At 41.6% G+C, this 15,098-nt stretch overlaps 1 protein-coding gene across 1 annotated transcript; it reads left to right on the top strand.

Annotated features, from left to right (window-relative positions):
• Positions 1-1,573: 1,573 nt before the first annotated feature.
• Positions 1,574-14,518, top strand: prpf6 (PRP6 pre-mRNA processing factor 6 homolog (S. cerevisiae)). Its single transcript, XM_017415212.3, has 21 exons — positions 1,574-1,798; positions 1,984-2,146; positions 2,230-2,348; positions 2,496-2,574; positions 3,050-3,226; positions 3,704-3,832; positions 3,976-4,070; positions 4,162-4,318; positions 4,582-4,744; positions 6,321-6,439; positions 6,569-6,787; positions 8,878-9,000; positions 9,116-9,237; positions 9,393-9,531; positions 9,653-9,772; positions 10,475-10,651; positions 10,781-10,914; positions 11,199-11,290; positions 11,738-11,852; positions 11,968-12,094; positions 12,269-14,518. The coding sequence occupies exons 1-21, from the start codon at positions 1,611-1,613 to the stop codon at positions 12,419-12,421; spliced, it is 2,910 nt and encodes a 969-aa protein (XP_017270701.1). The 5' UTR covers positions 1,574-1,610; the 3' UTR covers positions 12,422-14,518.
• The last annotated feature ends 580 nt before the right edge of the window (positions 14,519-15,098 follow it).

Genomic DNA, 15,098 nt, shown 5'->3' on the forward strand with positions numbered 1-15,098 from the left:
TTGGAGTACATATATCCTCTTAAATATTCAAACTTTGATATCACAAAACTTGATGTTGGGTTTCTTTAAAGGTACTCATTGCAAAGTCATGAATCCAGGAGCAACAAATAAAAAAATAAATAAAAATAATAATGTAAGACATAAAATCTGAACAATATTTTCCTCATATCTATGGTTAATGTGTCCTTAAATTGAACATTTATGAGCAGACTTTATGACCGGATGCCCTGAACATGGGCAGGGCCAGAATTTTAAATGAAATACAAATAATTGTAATTCAATTAGGAGTCAAGCTAGAGAAAAACTTACAGATAAAACACAAGACTTGCTAAAGTTGCAAAGAAATATTTCAGCGAAACACAACACTGAGCAGGGAAGTCTTGAGTTTGCTTTTAAAAACACAAACAATACGTCATATATTTGATCATCTTCGAAAGTGATCCCAGCAACATGGCTAAAAACCATTGTGAAAGACCGGGCTCATCTCTGTTTCGAGTTCCTTTTCTTTAACAACACTCCGTAAGCAGAAGTGCTTCACTTTATTCATTAAAAAGGTCTCCTTACCTCCTCAGAAGTACAGGATCACAACAGCTTTATTGCAAACAGGCCAATAGAGTGCCTTAATTCATGCAGCTGTAACTTTTGCAAAATATGGTTTGTCATTTTCTTGCCTAACTAACCAAAACCATTCCTGACAAAAATCATTTAGGGTTAACATATGTTGTTCCTGCATCTTTTTAATCCATTTATCCTCCAATTATCCATCTGATGAGCATAAATGAACCACTGAAAGTGCTGGCTCTTGGTTTTTGTAATGCTGTAAAACAAGATGAATGGTCCTCCTCTTCTTCAGACAGGGGGATACAGCGTTAATAATTTACAGATGTAATTTCATCTTTGCATTTATTAGAACACAGAGCAGTTCCACTTTTTTTCTTCAGTCCATCTTAAATCAACTTATAGGCAGAAAAAGCAGCTCTCCTTCACCAACTCAATCTTTAACTGTCTTTTTTTGTACAGTGAAGTTTAAATTATTTTTTGTGGTTGCAGTGTTTGATACCTTTATACCTTATGTTTTCTGAGGCAGAGTTTTAAGCATTTTCCCATTTATGTTTGTAAGTAATAAACTTCATCTTTTTATTTTTATTTTTGAAAGACTCATGGTCATTTTATAATAATTAAATGCATAATAAGCATGTTGCAAATTCATTTAATTAGGCAGCCTATTCTGTTTGTTGATGCATTGCTGTCCAATAAATAAAGAACAGACCATGACATTTTTGTTGATTTGGCGCCCTCGCGTGGCTTAAACATTTAAACAAAAATAAATAAATACATAAATTTGATAAAAATCCCAAAATAGAACTGCTAATCACGCAGCTATAGAGCTGAATAAATAAAAACGCTACATTCGCACGAGGAGTTTTGAATTAAGCAAATATCGAAAGGAAAATAAAATAAGCTATACCCAGTCTGTCCTGTTGGGGGCGCTGTTAAAAACCAGGGCTTTCCCCCCCCCCCCTAGAAGAACGGAGTCGCTGCGCGCTGGGACCGGAAGTGAATCTGTTGTTCATCCGCCAGTGAAAGGCTGCTCGTTCGAAGAAGCAACGATGGCCACCGCTGCAGCAAAACAAGCGACTAAAATTGTCTCTAAGGCAGCTGCAGGAGGCACCGGGGCGGCGGGGGCAGGCGGTGGGCCCCCGGTGATGCCGCTTGCCTCTCCGCTGATGGGGAAAAAAAAGAAGCCGTTTCTGGGGATGCCCGCGCCGCTCGGTTACGTTCCCGGTCTGGGCAGAGGGTAAGCTAGCATCATGCTAAGTGGCTAACCTAGCTCTGCTGTGTTTGTTGACTGTTTGAACTGAGCACTTGTTGCTCTCACTTTTTGCTAAAATGATCATTAAAGCAAACATTCGTGCTTCCTGCTTAGAGGAGCATTTTTTTTTCAAAACTACAGTTTTAAAAACGATACCCTTTTATTTTTAGGGCCACTGGTTTCACCACCCGATCTGATATCGGTCCTGCTCGTGACGCCAATGATCCAGTGGATGATCGACACGCACCCCCGGGGAAAAGGACTGTTGGGGACCAGATGAAGAAGAGCCAGGATGATGATGACGAGGATCTGAATGACACCAACTACGACGAGGTTTCGATCGATTAATTTCACATTAATTAATCTTATACATTGAGGCCTGTCTCTAATCTCGCTGTATTTCTTTTCCTGTAAAGTTTAATGGCTATGCAGGTAGCTTGTTCTCCAGCGGGCCTTATGAAAAAGATGACGAAGAAGCAGATGCCATATATGCAGCTCTGGATAAAAGGATGGACGAAAGACGCAAAGAAAGAAGGTTATCAATAAAACTAATCTGCTTAACATCTTGGCAACAAAAGATCAAATACTAACCACTGAAACCTGTGCAGCGCGATCCTGATTGACATCATTAGGATTTAGTATTGTTGGACCATCTGATGTTGACTGTGTCTGGTATTTATAGGGAGCTGAGAGAAAAAGAAGAAATTGAAAAATATCGTATGGAGCGACCCAAAATCCAGCAGCAATTCTCAGACCTCAAGGTATTTTTTTTAGCCCACATCTCCTACATTGTCATATTCCCTAAAAAAAAAAATATATTGTGTAAAAACAATCGTTTTGCACAAAAACATATTTCACTGTTTATTAACTAGCCTATTTTACTGTTTTGTGCTAAAATATTAAAAGCTCTAGTTGGAAAGGCATTGTGACATGGTGTAAAAACAGTGAAATGCGCCAACGTGCGATATTTTGTCTGTTATGGTAGTGTACCATTGCTGTCACAATGAAATGCTGCATGTTATTTCTTTGCATGTTACAAAATTTGTGATCCACATGGTTTATAATCCTGTTTGACTGCCTTTGTGAAAAGTTTGATCCCAGTTTTTTGTATCTTTGTCATATTTAGATTTTGCAGCATCATGTGGTCAAACATTTCAACAAGGCTAGTGTATCAAAATAACTCACATCTCATTTTGATCTGTTTTTATTCACCCCCTCCCCCCTGTTTTTTAACAGAGGAAGTTGGCAGAAGTGTCTGAGGAGGAGTGGCTGAGCATCCCAGAAGTTGGTGACGCCAGGAACAAGCGGCAGAGGAATCCCCGTTACGAGAAGCTCACCCCTGTCCCCGACAGCTTCTTTTCTAAACACCTGCAGAGCGGGGAAAACCACACCACTGTCGATCCTTTACAAGGGGTCAGTATTCGTGTAAATCACACACATCCAGCTCGAAATGCGTCATTATGCTGTAGTTTTCTCGTGCCCCAGCAGGAGTCAGGGTATCACACTGGAAAGAGACAAGTCTCTGCAACAGCAGACACTTACAGATGTTGGCAGTGAAATCATGAGCTGTCGTTAAAAGACTAACTAATTGGTCTGCCTGGTACATGCTTCTATCATTTTTTGATTGAAAACAAATAGAGACACGGTCCATTGATTAAGAAAAAGCTTGTTTCCACACGTATAAGCTTTTTAAAAATTATACAGAGCGTTATAATTATTTTCAGTTGCCGCATAGGAGAGCTGTTGCAAAACATTTTTTTTATCTGTATCACTTACAGCGCTTAGAAAAGTGTTACATGATTCAGGTTTCTAAAGCTGTTCAAACATGCTGTAACTAAATTCCCTTTAATGCTTCTTTCAACTATTATTATTGCTTTCTGTCTTGGCTAGCTGGGAGGTCTGAACACACCATACCCAGGCAGCATGACCCCTGGTCTGATGACTCCAGGAACAGGAGAATTGGACATGAGGAAGATTGGTCAGGCCAGAAACACTCTGATGGACATGAGGCTCAGTCAGGTATCCATCGCAAAATCCGGAGCTGCTTTCATGTTTTCACTCTTTGTTTCTCTTACTCTGCTTTAGTTATGAAATGCAGTACCTATTACTCTACACCCAACAGTTGAGAGTTAAAATGTTATTTTTCTTATTTCTCACTTCAGGTTTCTGACTCGGTCAGTGGGCAGACAGTAGTGGATCCCAAGGGTTATCTGACAGATCTCAACTCCATGATCCCCACTTACGGAGGAGACATTAGGTGGAGATAAGCTGCACAAATAAGACGGCGTCTTTGAAATAAGTCTTTTTGAGTGTGCGTTTGATTTTTGGTACATAATTCTTGTGCTTAGTGACATCAAGAAAGCTCGTCTGCTGCTGAAATCGGTGAGGGAGACCAATCCCCATCACCCTCCTGCCTGGATTGCTTCTGCCAGGCTGGAAGAAGTGACGGGCAAACTGCAGGTGGCCAGAAACCTGATCATGAAAGGCACAGAGATGTGTCCGAAGGTAAATGAGGATCAACAGAAGAAATCTGCTTGAGCACTAAGTGCGCGTCTAGCTTGTGAAGGGTACAAAAAAAAAAAGAATGCTAAAATATTTCACGGATTATTTTTTTGTGTGTAGTGTGACATAACAGGCATTTCAAATTGCGTTGCCAGGTACATTTTGAAATACCTTGAGGTTGTTGCTTAATTATATTAGCAAATGATGGCAAATTTTCCAAACCACCTGTAATGATGAGCTTTTTTTTGTTGTTGTCTTTCCACCAGAGTGAGGATGTGTGGCTGGAGGCAGCCAGGCTCCAACCAGGTGACACAGCTAAAGCCGTGGTGGCCCAGGCTGTTCGTCACCTCCCACAGTCTGTCCGCATCTACATCAGGGCCGCAGAACTCGAGACGGACATCAGAGCTAAGAAACGAGTCCTCAGGAAGGGTAAGTATGTTGTCCATTAGATGTGGAGGTAAAAGACATGCTTTTATTTTGTTTTCTCTGGGGTCTGTATCTATCATCAGGTTGTTTTGAAGACGCATGTTGCTGTTTTGTTGTTTGAAAACAGAAAGCCTCATGTGCCTTCACAGCGTTGCGCGTGTTAATGAGCTCGATTCCGTTGCCAAAAGGAAGACACTTATTTCTCCAGGGATAAAATTCAAGGCCAGTCTCAATCTGCTCATTGTCTCATAAAATTACTCACACATTTATCAGAGTTACATTTGGCAGCTGCGATTTTGGCTTCTTGTCAAGGCCAGGCTCTGTGTGTAACCATGGTGTCAATGCCCCGACACACACACATGCACACACAGGCTCCACACGCACCGAGATTTCCCAGCAGCATACTTTACTGACAGAGATGGATTGAAGTTCTCTCTGAGGAAGAACTCTCTCCGCCTCTACTTGTTCAGATGCCTCCGCTCTACTTTACTTGGCTACATGCACAGCACTCCTGCTTTGCCTTCACATCAGACTCTTTGAAACTTGGCTGCAAATTCATTACTGAAAACCACCCTTTAGATGTGCAGTCCTGTCCAATAAACCAGTGATAGCGAAATGTGTCAGTTTAATGTCTGAAAGAGCAGCAGGTACTTAGTGGGTAAGACCTAGAAGTGTTTACATGTTTTTAATCTCAAGTGCATACAAGCCACATTTTCAGGTAGACCTGATTAGAGTCATTACACATATTGTATTGTTAAAAACTTACCAGCCCTGTCTCCACTCTGCTTTTTTTGAGTGCAGATCTCAAATAATAACTCATTATTTTAAGTCTGTTGAACAAGAACACCAGTTTGTGTTTTCTGCTGCTTTTTGGTTCAAACTGCAGCTGCAGAATCTGGTCTCTGATTGGTTCACTGAGTATGCTGTATTTCTGTAATGTCTGTATTTCTTTAATGTCAGAGCAGTGTTTTTGTCCTCAGTGATCTTATCAATAAAAATCATCAGGACAACCATCCTGACTGTTGCAGCTAAAAAGGATGGCATTTAACTACTTTGCAGGCTGTGGCTGACCACAGTTCCCTATAAACATGACCTTCTGTGAAAGAAAAGGTTTTACTTTTGACTGTAGTGCCTGAGTCAGCCCTGCAGCGAGAGTGGAAATGAAAGTCACCCTGCAGACTGGATCCATTGCATTTCATTATCTGCAAGATGGTGCACCAGTCAACGTCAGAGCCTCCGTGTGAGATACAGCAGCGTTTTGTAAAGCTTAGGTCTCCTGTAACTCAGGACCTAACACTCAGTAATGTTTGCCTAATCTGAGCTGAATGTGATGAGTGTTCACAAACGCTGAGTCATTTTTCATTGGACTGAATGCTTATCGTACCTCATAAATGTCTAAATGTCACCTGACTTTCCTCATAAATGTCACCATTCTTTGAAAAATTGAACAGACTTCATTTAAACAGATTTTAAAGTCGATGATATTCCATATGTCATGTCTGAAATAATATATATACTATGATTTTATGCTGTGTGTTAATGAGAATATTTAACACTTGTGTGATCGTTGCTCATGTAGCCTTGGAGAATGTATCAAAGTCAGTCCGACTGTGGAAAACCGCCGTTGAGCTGGAGGAGCCGGAGGATGCCAGGATCATGCTCAGCAGAGCCGTGGAGTGCTGTCCTACAAGTGTGGAGGTACGCCCCAAACATGCTGCTGTTACATAAAACTTTGTTCCCACCTCTAAACGTATTGGACTGAATGTCACGCAGAGTAGCGTCCTCTCTAAACACTATCACGATTGTCCTGATTTTGCTTTCCTTTAGCTGTGGCTGGCGCTTGCCCGTCTCGAAACATACGAAAATGCCCGCCGTGTATTGAATAAGGCTCGAGAGAACATCCCCACCGACCGCCACATCTGGATCACAGCTGCGAAGTTGGAGGAGGCCAACGGCAACACTCAGATGGTAGACAAGATCATCGACAGAGCCATCACTTCTCTGCGAGCCAACGGTGTGGAAATCAACAGAGAGCAGTGGATACAGGTTTGTTCCTTGTTCCAGGTGTCGCTCACATCTGGAAGAAGAAGGAAGCAGGCTTTCAAATGTTTTTTTTTTAAATTTTATTTTATTTTTTGGTGGTCCGCCTGTAATTGAGAAATTAAGCCCTATCCACACAAAAACAATGTATTGTGAAAATGCAAAGTTTTTATTTTTTATTTTGTTATTGTTTTGGCCTTGTGGCCACACAGAAACGGTGCTTTAGGAGCCCCAAAACTGTGTTTTTGAAAACCATGTTCTAGAGTTTCAAAAACATCTTAAAATTCCATCCTCATGTTTTTGTGCGGACAGCCTAAATGCAACACTTTGAAAACAATGATGTCATAATCACACCTCCAATTTAACCTACGACCCCGAGCATGAAAGACGTAACAACAATGAAAGATTACATTCTTGCATTTGTGTTGCAGATGCCAACTGTTCAACTATAACAAAACCTTTAATTACTTCATTGATTAAACAAGACTGATAAATAATAACATTGCTTTCAATAGAGCAGTGCAAAAACACCCCCATTAGTCTAAATAACCTAAGGCTGAAAAGGTTTTTTTTTTCTCTATTGAAATCTCAACAATACTAAAGCAAACATTGCAGAAAAAGATCTACAGTAAACATCAAGTATACATCTTAAAACTGTGGAAAATGGGGAAAAGTTTTAATAGGCTGACACGTGTTTATGAAACATTTAGTCTGATAATTGGACACCGTGAGGAAAGTCTTACTCTCCGGCCGTCCCTAAGAGGATACTCTGCCTAAAAGCATCCATTTATTTGGACTCATGGGCTCCACACACGGGGAGCAACGAATGAGAAGTTCCACTTTGCTGTCAAAAAGGATGTGGCTCTTGTTGTCGTATTCGCCATCCTTGTCTTGTTCACCTGGTTTACAGGTTGAAGCGCATGCTACATGTGTTTTTGTGGGGGCATTATAGCGCCACATACAGGCCTGGAATAGTTGATGCAGCATTTTGGGTTGTTTTCTGTGTGTTTGTGTGGATGAAAACATTTCTAGAAACGCTGCTGAGTTTATGGGGATGTTTTTATAAACAGCAAATTAAAAAAGACTGGACAAGGCCTCAGTGTTGTTGTCGTGTGAAGGGTTTTATTGTTGGGTAATGATGTTTAGGTTGGTGGTAAATGTCAAACAGACAAGTGTTCCTTGCACTGTAACATTTGGAGTAGTATTTACTTTAGCTGTCAAACATAACAATATTGCTGATTGCTGGTGTTAAGTCATATCTTTTTAGATTTTAGCATATGCAGGTGAGTTTTTTTGCTTTCTAAGCCACAGAAAACCACATCGGGATAACATGGAAAACTATGTGCCTGCACTTATAAACCTTTGGAAGAATACAAACTGTCCCATGTTTGAGTTGATTTCACTTTGATACCATGCCAGTCTATTGGCAAAGTGCCCCTCGGTTATTTCATGTGAACTCAACAAAAACAAACCAGCCCTTTGACTGACGTTCTGTGAGGTGCTGTTCAGTTATTTTGCAATCATGGGCTTTTACAGAAGTCCCCTTTAGCACAGTTTATTATTTTCCCCTAACAACCTGGCATTTTCTACCTCTGGTAAAAAATTTGTTTGGAAAATGTGAATGATGGAGTTTGACAGCTCTCAAAGAAGGATTAACATTGTTGCACAGTGCACAGAATCGCATAAGTGTTTGTGATATGAAGGCAGATGTTTGTTCTTTTGCAACTAGTTGTGTGCAAAGGGGGCTTTTTTTAATGTCGATTTGATGCCTTACCTCAGGTTACCCCGTGCTAGTTCATTGCTCTTCCTACAGAAATATAAAATGGGTTTAGATTACATCTTATAAAAGACTGATGAGCCATAAACTGTAAGTCATCTACATGGATATTAATCAGTAACCCAGGGCTATTTGGGATTTTCTTATGTCAGTAGTACAGCACATTTTTTGACACCAGCTGCACAAATGTTTCCATATAAAAAACCTCATAATTCCAGTTTAATTTCTGGTTTATGCAGTTCATGCTTTCATTCTTTTTTGCATTCTTCTTGTTCACCCAGAGTCTTTTCACTTCTAAATATTTCTGCTGGTCCCACAGGATGCAGAAGAGTGTGACAAAGCAGGCAGTGTGGCTACTTGCCAAGCTGTGATAAGGGCCGTCATAGGGATTGGGATCGAGGAGGAAGACCGCAAACATACCTGGATGGAGGATGCAGACAGTGTACGTTTGGAAACACATGAGATATCCAGATCCTGACAACTATAAATGAAGTTCATGTAATAATTTGCTGTCCGGGTTTAACCTAACCTTACGTTGTTTGCTTTTTGTGCTTCAGTGTGTGGCCCACGGGGCGCTGGAGTGTGCCAGGGCCATCTATGCCCACGCCCTGCAGGTGTTTCCCAGCAAGAAAAGCGTCTGGCTCAGAGCAGCTTACTTTGAGAAGAACCACGGGACCAGGTAATCAGCTTAGTTTTCTAAAGAAAGAAGCAGAAACAATAAAAGTCAGATGCTGTCAACAACTGAACTTCTTCACATTCCGATTTGCTTAGTAGTCTTGTTTTCTCTTTATTTTACTCATCCGTCACTCTTCTGTGGCTCGTTGCATCTCTCAGAGAGTCTTTGGAGGCCCTGCTGCAGAGAGCGGTGGCTCACTGTCCCAAAGCAGAGGTGCTGTGGTTGATGGGGGCCAAGTCCAAGTGGCTGGCTGGAGACGTGCCAGCAGCTCGGAGTATCCTTGCTCTTGCCTTTCAGGTGATTAGGCCTTGTACGCTCACAGCGTCACATTGTTCCAGCAGTCACTACAAGTGTTCCTGCGCCCAGCTCACATTCAAGCTCACGCCTTCTCGCTTTCTCCTGTTGTTGTTTGTTCCAGGCTAACCCCAACAGTGAAGAAATCTGGCTTGCTGCTGTCAAACTGGAGTCTGAGAACAATGAGTACGAACGAGCCCGTCGACTGCTGGCCAAGGCTCGCAGCAGTGCACCGACAGCCCGGGTCAGTTCACGAGAAGTGTCCCCAGTTCAAACTCTCACAAACAGTTTGCTCGAGATTTTGATTAGAAATAAAACACAGATAACCTAAAGAAAACTCCTATTTCTTCAGACTGACTCAGTCTGACTTTATACAGCCCGTGTGCTCAAATAGAGATATGATTTCACAGTAATTGCTCTTGTGTGACCAAATAAACTTTTCTCTAAAAGATTTATCAGAGCTCTTCTGACTCGTGTTTCAGGGTTAACTTAACGGGTTTTTTTTTTTGCTTAAAAAGCAGTGTTTAATAGTAAGTTAATATTTTTTTGTCTCTAAAGTGGCTTGTACCAACTTTGTGCTTCTCAGGTTCAGGCTTGCTTTTTTTTCCTCCTACAATCAGTCATCAGCACTCAGGTTGTCAGATGTTGTTAGCAGTACTCTTTGACTGTCACTCTGTCTGCCCGAGCGAGCTACACTGTCTGTATTATACACTGACAGACATGACTCGAAGAGTTTGCTTAATGATGTCTCTACTGATTGTCCTGTCAGATAAGACAACTTTGAGGTGTTAATGCAGATGTTAAGCACTTAGGATTGGTGGTTCATGTCACGTCATTGTCATTAGATGTTTTGGGCATTCAGCATGTCTTTATTTCGTTCCAGTTTCATAACCACTGTTTTATTTGTATTTCCTGTGTGACAAACTTTTGCTTTTATTCTGCACAGGTGTTCATGAAATCGGTGAAGTTGGAGTGGGTGTTGGGAAACATCGAAGCGGCCCAGGACCTCTGCACTGAGGCCCTGAAGCACTACGAGGACTTCCCCAAGCTTTGGATGATGCGAGGACAGATTGAGGAGCAGTGTGAAAACATGGACAAAGCCAGAGAGGCTTATAACCAAGGGGTGAGGGAGGCTGGAAAAGTGTTTTGGACGTAGCTGTTTGGGTATTAGTCAAATGAACAGCAGGTCAAAGGAATTCATATCAGTTCATGGGCTTTTAATGAGCGATTGTTTGCTTTTCTGTCTCCGTAGCTGAAAAAGTGCCCCCACTCAGTGCCCCTGTGGCTGCTGCTGTCTCATCTTGAAGAAAGAGTGGGACAGCTGACCAGGGCCAGGGCCATCCTGGAGAAGGCTCGACTCAAGAACCCACAGTGCGCTGAGCTGTGGTGAGAGAATACAGCAGTCAGAGTCCCATTTGAATGCAGTCGGCAAGATTCTGTCTGAGTTTAAGCTTGAAAGAAGCCTCCTCTACAGGCAACAAAACATGCATATCATATACATGTTTTTATACTTACATTTGTAAATAAATAGAATTATGGGTATTTTACTTTCTACAGCACAACATTCAAAATGTATTTTACTGTAACCAAAACCCAAACTAAGTTATGAACTATCCCTGACCATGAGGAAATATTGTCTTTGCTTCTAAAATGATGTGTGTGTTAACCAGGTTGGAGTCTGTCAGACTGGAGTTTCGGGCCGGGCTGAAAAACATAGCCAACACATTAATGGCCAAAGCTCTGCAGGAGTGCCCAAATTCAGGTGACTATGAAACTCTGATGTTGTATAAAAACCTTGTATATTTTAGAAACCTAAAAGTCCCGTGTCAGCCTGTTTTTAAAAGTGGAAAAGAGGTGAAAATCTGTTCACAAAAACTCGTTTTATAATTATAATATGTGTTTTTTTCCTTTTAACTGTGTGATACACATTTTAAACTGAGGCTCGTGTTATTAAATCTGTGCAATCTTATCAGCATCATTAAAAACATAATTAAACTGTTGTTCATTTTCTAAAGACAGTTCCTTCCTGTTGAAGAAACAAATTCCATACAAGAAATTCTTTTTTAATAACCGACATATTTGCAGTCTCAGATATTGATCTATTGGTTACATGATGGATTTAGAGGAAAGAGATTTCCTTTTAGGGAACGTGATCAATAGTTTGGTAATGTCAGCTTCTTCCTTGTACTTTTTATTTTCTCCTTCAAAGGCAACCTGTGGGCTGAGGCAGTGTTTCTGGAGGCCAGACCGCAGAGGAAGACGAAGAGCGTGGACGCTTTGAAGAAGTGTGAACACGATCCTCATGTCCTGCTCGCCGTGGCAAAGTACGACTGCATTTTCTTCTGTTCGCTTATTCAGTCTCAACGAAACCTGTTTCAACTGTTTTTATAAACATAAAGCTTTTAATGGTTCTCAAATGCAAATTTCTGTACACCTCAGGTTGTTCTGGAGTGAACGTAAGATCACCAAAGCCCGGGAGTGGTTCCTCAGGACAGTCAAGATTGAGCCAGACCTGGGAGATGCTTGGGCTCTCTTCTACAAGTTTGAGCTGCAGCATGGCACAGAGGTACAGATGTTCAGACTTGTCCAGCTTTATCGATTATAGCATCTAAATTACAGCTGCATTTTTCCTCTGTTTTTGCACCATACATTGTTTTCTGATTCAAGGAAGCAGACACTCTCCACAGACCTGGATGTATGGTGTGGCGTGCATTTAACCTTGTTGTTTTGCGTCCATCAGGAGCAGCAGGAAGAGGTGCGGAAGCGATGCGAGAATGCAGAGCCCCGTCATGGAGAGCTGTGGTGCGCCGAGTCCAAACACGTCTTAAACTGGCAAAAGAAAACAGGAGAGATATTAATGCAGGTAGCCAGCAAGATCAAGAACACTTTCTAGCTGTTGGAAAACTGGGACTGAGAACACCTGGAGGACTCTTGGCAGCCACCGGTCAATCCGGGAACGATTATGGACGTGCTTGTTCTTTACCAGGACTTACCCTTCTCTCTCACACACACCCTTCCACCCCTAACCTTTCCCCCGTTTTATCATTTTATAAACACAAATCTTTGTATTTGTCTACAAAAGCAGATTTAATGTCCGCATGAAAACAGATCTGAGCACACGAGTTAATTAGTTATATATAAAAGTCAAAATGAATGATTGCCTGCTTTAAGGAAGACGTAACAACACATCTGGCAGAGATCACCATGTGGAGTTTTAGTTGGAACTGTTTTCATGTATATTTCTTTTGTTATTAAGGGTTTTTTTTGTCCTGCTGTGAAGTAAACCACCTCTCGGGTGCTACTGAAGGGTGTCTTTTGTGATTTTTTTTTTCCTTCTTTGTTTGTTCTGAAGTCACCTATTGGTCACTCCTTAATTAAAGGTCTTAAGGTTTTGCCCTCAGTACAAAGCTGCCATTACCGTGCATCATACTTTGAGGAATCGGCTAGTCTTTCCCGTCTCTTAAACACTCACACCAGTTCTTTGTGCACACGCAGAGTCCAAACAACCATGTGAGAGAAGAATGGTTGGCATACTATTTCCAATTTGGAAAGTGTTTTTGGCTTTAGTAATTTGTCTTACAGAGAATGATGGGGAGAGGGGGGAAATAAAACATTATGAAAGATCAAAAATCTGGTGACGTTTTCAGGGAAAAAAACCCCACTTAGCTACTTTTTGTTTAAAAGTTCCCGCCCCTCTCTCCTCCAAGAACAGAAGAAGAAGAAGACTGCGCGCATCGGAACCTGTGGGCACTCATCTTCCGACGTGCATCGTGAGGATCTAACTGGAACTCGTAGATTTGGCGGGTGATTTGACCGCAGCCTGTTTCGGCTGTTCTGAAGTGTCGTAGCTGCGAACAGTCATTGGTAATGTATTCTCAGCAGTAACGTGGTTGTTGCAGGGCTGTAGAGTATGGAAAAAAAGATAGTTGTCATTGGTTCTGCTTTTCTTTTTGGTTTGTTTTTGTCTTGGTTCGAGTCATCTTTAGCAGATTTTATCACTAAAGCGAAATCGAGCCAAATCCACATCCAACTGGATACGCTGTAAACGGTGTAAACATTTAGAAAATAAATGCATTAAATGAGGCTTGGCTGTAAACAAAGGAAAACAAAAATCTGTACAATCTGTGGCTTCAGTGCCTTATTTTTTTCCTGTTTAAGAGTTTTAAAATTGAAATGTAAAGAAACACAAAAATTAAAACAGGCTCTTGAAGAGGAGAGCAGAAAAGGTTCTTTATACATTTTATTTTTAACTCAGAATTTTTCTCTGGTTTTGTCTCATGCACATGGATGCAGATTTGACTTTTTCTCAGCAAGACCACAGTTCATACTGGTTTTGGGTAGTTATTTTTTGTGCCATAATCTATTCACTTTATTTTGTATATAGCAATATTAAAGGGTGTAAAAAACTGTCTTTCAGCCATCCAGTAAAGCAGATCTCAAGTTTATTGCAGCCTGGACTGTTTTACTCAGACATATATTGGAGAAAACTGCATGATTTGCCAGATCTTTCAGGGTTGGGGTGTTTTTGGTTTGGCTGAAAGTCAGGATCAGTGTGTGCAGGTTTTATTCACTGCAGAGTTGTTGTTTTTTTTTCTGTACCTCAGTTTAGAGGGTCCAACAAACTCATCCTGCAAACCCTGCATGCTGGTTAAACTCTCCAGTGAACCAACTTTGTTTTGGTATCGCGCCTTTCAAACGAAACCGAAAGGATGAAGGCGGGTGATTAATTGCAGAAGTATTGTTTCCTCTCTCCACTCACTCACACACACACACTGGACTTGATCAGACTGGAGTTTGGTGAAATCCTAAACCCACGGCCAGCCGTCCATGACGGGGACAGAAACAGGAGCGGCTGTCGCGGTTGGTGATGCTGGAAACCACGGAGCACCACGTCGGGACGTCCCGCCGCCGCGTTAACCTTGTCCCATGAGGAAGTGCAATTATATTAAAGAAAGAGAGGAAGGGTGAGAAGAAAAAAAAAAAAAAAAAAGAAGAAGCAGGTTTGGTTACAATGAGCCCTGCCGAATCCAGAGTAATTCGTCGGATCTCCCAGGCGCCGACAGAAATGGGTTTGCTCGTGTGAAGATCCTGCTGAAGAACATGATAAATGGTGAGTGCGTCTTTACGCATCGGATGAGCTGATAGGAGACAGATAGGAGCTTAGAAACAGATAATGGTGAAGGCTGTGTATTCTGCAGCACTCGGGTTAAATTATAACCACTTTACTCCTGGTGTTAGGTGCGTTTAAAGCAGTGCGGAGCCACTATTGTTAGTAGTATTGTCAATCTAAAGAGGACCTTTCCCCACTTTCGTCCACCTTTCTCTGTCTGTCTCGTAGTGTCTGACCGGAACTCAGCTCCGAAGTGTCCTGGTGGTTTTCTTGTTGGCCAGCTGCTGTGGTAAACCAAAGTGTGACTACAGAGAAATCCTGGGCTCCTACAGAGAGGTCATCTTCATCGAGCTGCATAATCTGGTATGACAACAAACACGCACACATCACTTATAGGTACTTTTCTCTGAATCGGGAGGTTGTTTTATGCTCTGTAACCTGTTAGATAGTTCCAGTCAGG

Source organism: Kryptolebias marmoratus, linkage group LG8 (genome assembly GCF_001649575.2).
Source record: "Kryptolebias marmoratus isolate JLee-2015 linkage group LG8, ASM164957v2, whole genome shotgun sequence".
Lineage (NCBI taxonomy): Eukaryota > Metazoa > Chordata > Actinopteri > Cyprinodontiformes > Rivulidae > Kryptolebias > Kryptolebias marmoratus.

Coding starts and splice junctions, on each gene's coding strand:
- prpf6 (XM_017415212.3), top strand. CDS start 1,611: ATGGCCACCGCTGCAGCAAAACAAGCGACTAAAATTGTCTCTAAGGCA. Junction 4,319..4,581: donor GCACAGAGATGTGTCCGAAG/GTAAATGAGGAT, acceptor TCTTTCCACCAG/AGTGAGGATGTGTGGCTGGA. Junction 4,745..6,320: donor GAAACGAGTCCTCAGGAAGG/GTAAGTATGTTG, acceptor TTGCTCATGTAG/CCTTGGAGAATGTATCAAAG.